The sequence below is a fragment of the Pezoporus wallicus genome, unplaced genomic scaffold (assembly GCF_028554395.1).
Source record: "Pezoporus wallicus isolate ANWC-B61680 ecotype Strahan unplaced genomic scaffold, APGP_CSIRO_Pwel_v1 contig_9909, whole genome shotgun sequence".
Classification (NCBI taxonomy): Eukaryota; Metazoa; Chordata; class Aves; order Psittaciformes; family Psittacidae; genus Pezoporus; species Pezoporus wallicus.
Window position 1 is genome coordinate 1,616 of NW_026639231.1, and position 2,957 is coordinate 4,572.

Genomic DNA, 2,957 nt, shown 5'->3' on the forward strand with positions numbered 1-2,957 from the left:
CGGGGTCCCTGTCCTATGTATGGGGTTCAATGCGGGGTGTCCCTATCTATGGGGTTCACTGGGGGGGGTCCATGCCCTACATATGGGATTTGGAGGGGGGTCCCTGCCTTATCTATGGGGCTCAAATAAGGGGTCCCTGTCCTATGTATGGGCTTCAGTGTGGGTGTCCCTATCTATGGGCTTCAGTGTGGGTGTCCCTGTCCTATGTATGGGCTTCAGTGTGCGTGTCCCTGTCTATGGGGTTCCATGGGGGGGTCCCTGCCCTATGTATGGGATTTAGGGGGGATCCCTGCTCTATCTATGGGATTTGGGGGGGGGGGGGGGTGTCCCTGCCTTATCTATGGGGCTCAAGTAAGGGGTCCCTGTCCTATGTATGGGGTTCAGTGTGGGTGTCCCTATCTATGGGGTTCAGTGGGGGGGTCCCTGTCCTATGTATGGGCTTCAGTGTGGGGGTCCCTGTCCTATCTATGGGCTTCAGTTGGGGGTCCCTGTCCTATGTATGGGGTTCAGTGTGGGTGTCCCTATCTATGGGGTTCAGTAAGGGGTCCCTGTCCTATGTATGGGCTTCAGTGTGGGTGTCCCTATCTATGGGGTTCAGTAAGGGGTCCCTGTCCTACGTATGGGCTTCAGTGTGGGTGTCCCTATCTATGGGGTTCAGTAAGGGGTCCCTGTCCTATGTATGGGCTTCAGTGTGGGTGTCCCTATCTATGGGGTTCAGTGGGGGGGGCCTGTCCTATGTATGGGCTTCAGTGTGGGTGTCCCTATCTATGGGGTTCAGTGGGGGGGGGCCTGTCCTATGTATGGGGTTCAGTGTGGGTGTCCCTATCTATGGGGTTCAGTAAGGGGTCCCTGTCCTATGTATGGGCTTCAGTGTGGGGGTCCCTGTCCTATGTATGGGGTTCAGTGTGGGTGTCCCTATCTATGGGGTTCAGTAAGGGGTCCCTGTCCTATGTATGGGCTTCAGTGTGGGGGTCCCTGTCCTATGTATGGGGTTCAGTGTGGGTGTCCCTATCTATGGGGTTCAGTAAGGGGTCCCTGTCCTATGTATGGGGTTCAGTGTGGGTGTCCCTATCTATGGGGTTCAGTAAGGGGTCCCTGTCCTATGTATGGGGTTCAGTGTGGGTGTCCCTATCTATGGGCTTCAGTTGGGGGTCCCTGCCCTACGTATGGGCTTTGAGGGGGTCCCCGTTTCCTCGTGTGACACCGACCCCCCCCCCCCAGGCCCCCTCTTTCCCCCCATGGCCCCCCCTCCCCTTTCCCTCCCCGTCCCCTTTCCCCCCCTCTCCCCCCGCTCCTTCCTCCTCCTCCTCCTCCTCCTCCTCCTCCTCCTCCCCTCCGCCGCCCCCTGCCCCTCCGTTTGCCGCTGCGCCGGGGGCCGCGTCTACTGCAACGACCGGGGCCTGACGGCGATCCCGGAGGGGGTCCCCGCGGGGGCGACCACGCTCTTCCTGCAGAACAACCGCATCGGGGACGCGGGGATCCCCGCTCGCCTCGCTCGGCTCTCGGCCCTCAAGGTTCTTTACCTCTACGCCAACGCCTTGGAGCACTTCCCGGCCCACCTGCCCCCGGCGCTGCGGGAGCTTCACCTGCAGGAGAACAACGTCCGCGGGCTCTGCCGTCGGGCGCTCGCCCGCGCCCCGCTCCTCGAGCGCCTGCACCTGGACGACAACTCCGTGTCCGCCGCCGGCATCGAGGAGGACGCGTTCGCCGAGAACCGCCGCTTGCGGCTCCTCTTCCTGTCCCGCAACCACCTGAGCAGCGTCCCCCCGGGGCTGCCGCCGGCCCTCGAGGAGCTGCGCCTCGACGACAACCGCATCCACACCATCCCCTTGCGCGCCTTCGAGGGGCTGCCCGCGCTGCGCCGCCTGGTCCTGGACGGGAACCTCCTGGCGAACCAGCGCATGGCCGACGACACCTTCAGCCGCTTGGGCAACCTCAGCGAGCTCTCCTTGGGTCGCAACGCGTTGGCCGCCCCCCCGGCCAACCTGCCCCGCGCCCGCCTGCGCCGCTTGTCCCTGGCCGCCAACGCCATCAACCACGTCCCCGCCGGCTCCCTGGCTCGGATGAGGGCCCTGGAGCGCTTGGACCTGTCGGACAACAACCTGACCACGCTGCCGCGGGGGCTCTTCGACGACCTGGGCAGCCTGAGCCACCTGGGGCTGCGGAACAACCCCTGGTTCTGCGGCTGCAACCTGGCCTGGCTGCGGGACTGGCTGCGGCGCGGAGCCCCGCGGGGGCTGGAGGTGAAGGGGCTGCTGTGCCAGGCCCCGGCGCGGCTGCGGGGGCTGCCGGTGGGGGAGCTGCGGGGGGAGATGGATGCGTGCGACCCCCCCCCGCACAACGCGGCTACCCCCGGCACCGCCGCCGTGTCCCCGGCATCACCGGCGGCAGCGGAGGGGGGGCTCTGGGTGCAAGCGGCTCCGGGGGGGGCTTTAAGGATCCGGTGGCCGCCGGCTCCCCCCGGCGCGTCCCTGCGGCTCAGCTGGTTCCGGCCGGGGCTGGGCGCGGTAACGGAGACGCTGGTGCGGGGGGACCGGGGCGAGTACGTGGTGACGGCGCTGCAGCCGCGAGCCCCGTACCGGGTCTGCCTCTCGGCGCTGGACCCCGCGGGCGGCCCCGGGGCCCCGCTCTGCGCCCAGGCCCGCGCCGGCGCCGCCCCCCCCGCCCCGGTGTCACCGGGACCCCCCCGCCGCCAGCCGGGGGCGGCTCCCATCGCGCTGCCACCCGCGGCCGCTGCGGGGGGGGCGGCGGCGGCGGCGGCCGGGCTGGTGCTGGGGGTGCTGGGGGGGTGGTGGAGGAGGAGGAAGAGGAGGATGGGGGGCGCCGAGAGGGGGGCGCCGCCGGTACCGGCCCACAAAGCGGGGGGGGGCGGGGGGCGGGTGCCGCTGCGGCCCCTGCGGGCCCCCGAGGACGGGGGCATCCGGACCGTGTTCCCTCCCCCCCCCCCTCCGCCGCCG

The 2,957-nt window shown here is 68.3% G+C and overlaps 1 protein-coding gene across 1 annotated transcript; it reads left to right on the forward strand.

The window, feature by feature from the left end:
- Positions 1-1,313: 1,313 nt before the first annotated feature.
- On the forward strand, positions 1,314-2,669 carry LOC130601710 (leucine-rich repeat transmembrane protein FLRT1-like; the record flags this gene model as incomplete). Its single annotated transcript, XM_057413973.1, has 1 exon — positions 1,314-2,669. A coding segment is annotated over one exon (1,356 nt), but the record flags the coding sequence as incomplete, so codon positions are not given.
- Positions 2,670-2,957: the final 288 nt, after the last annotated feature.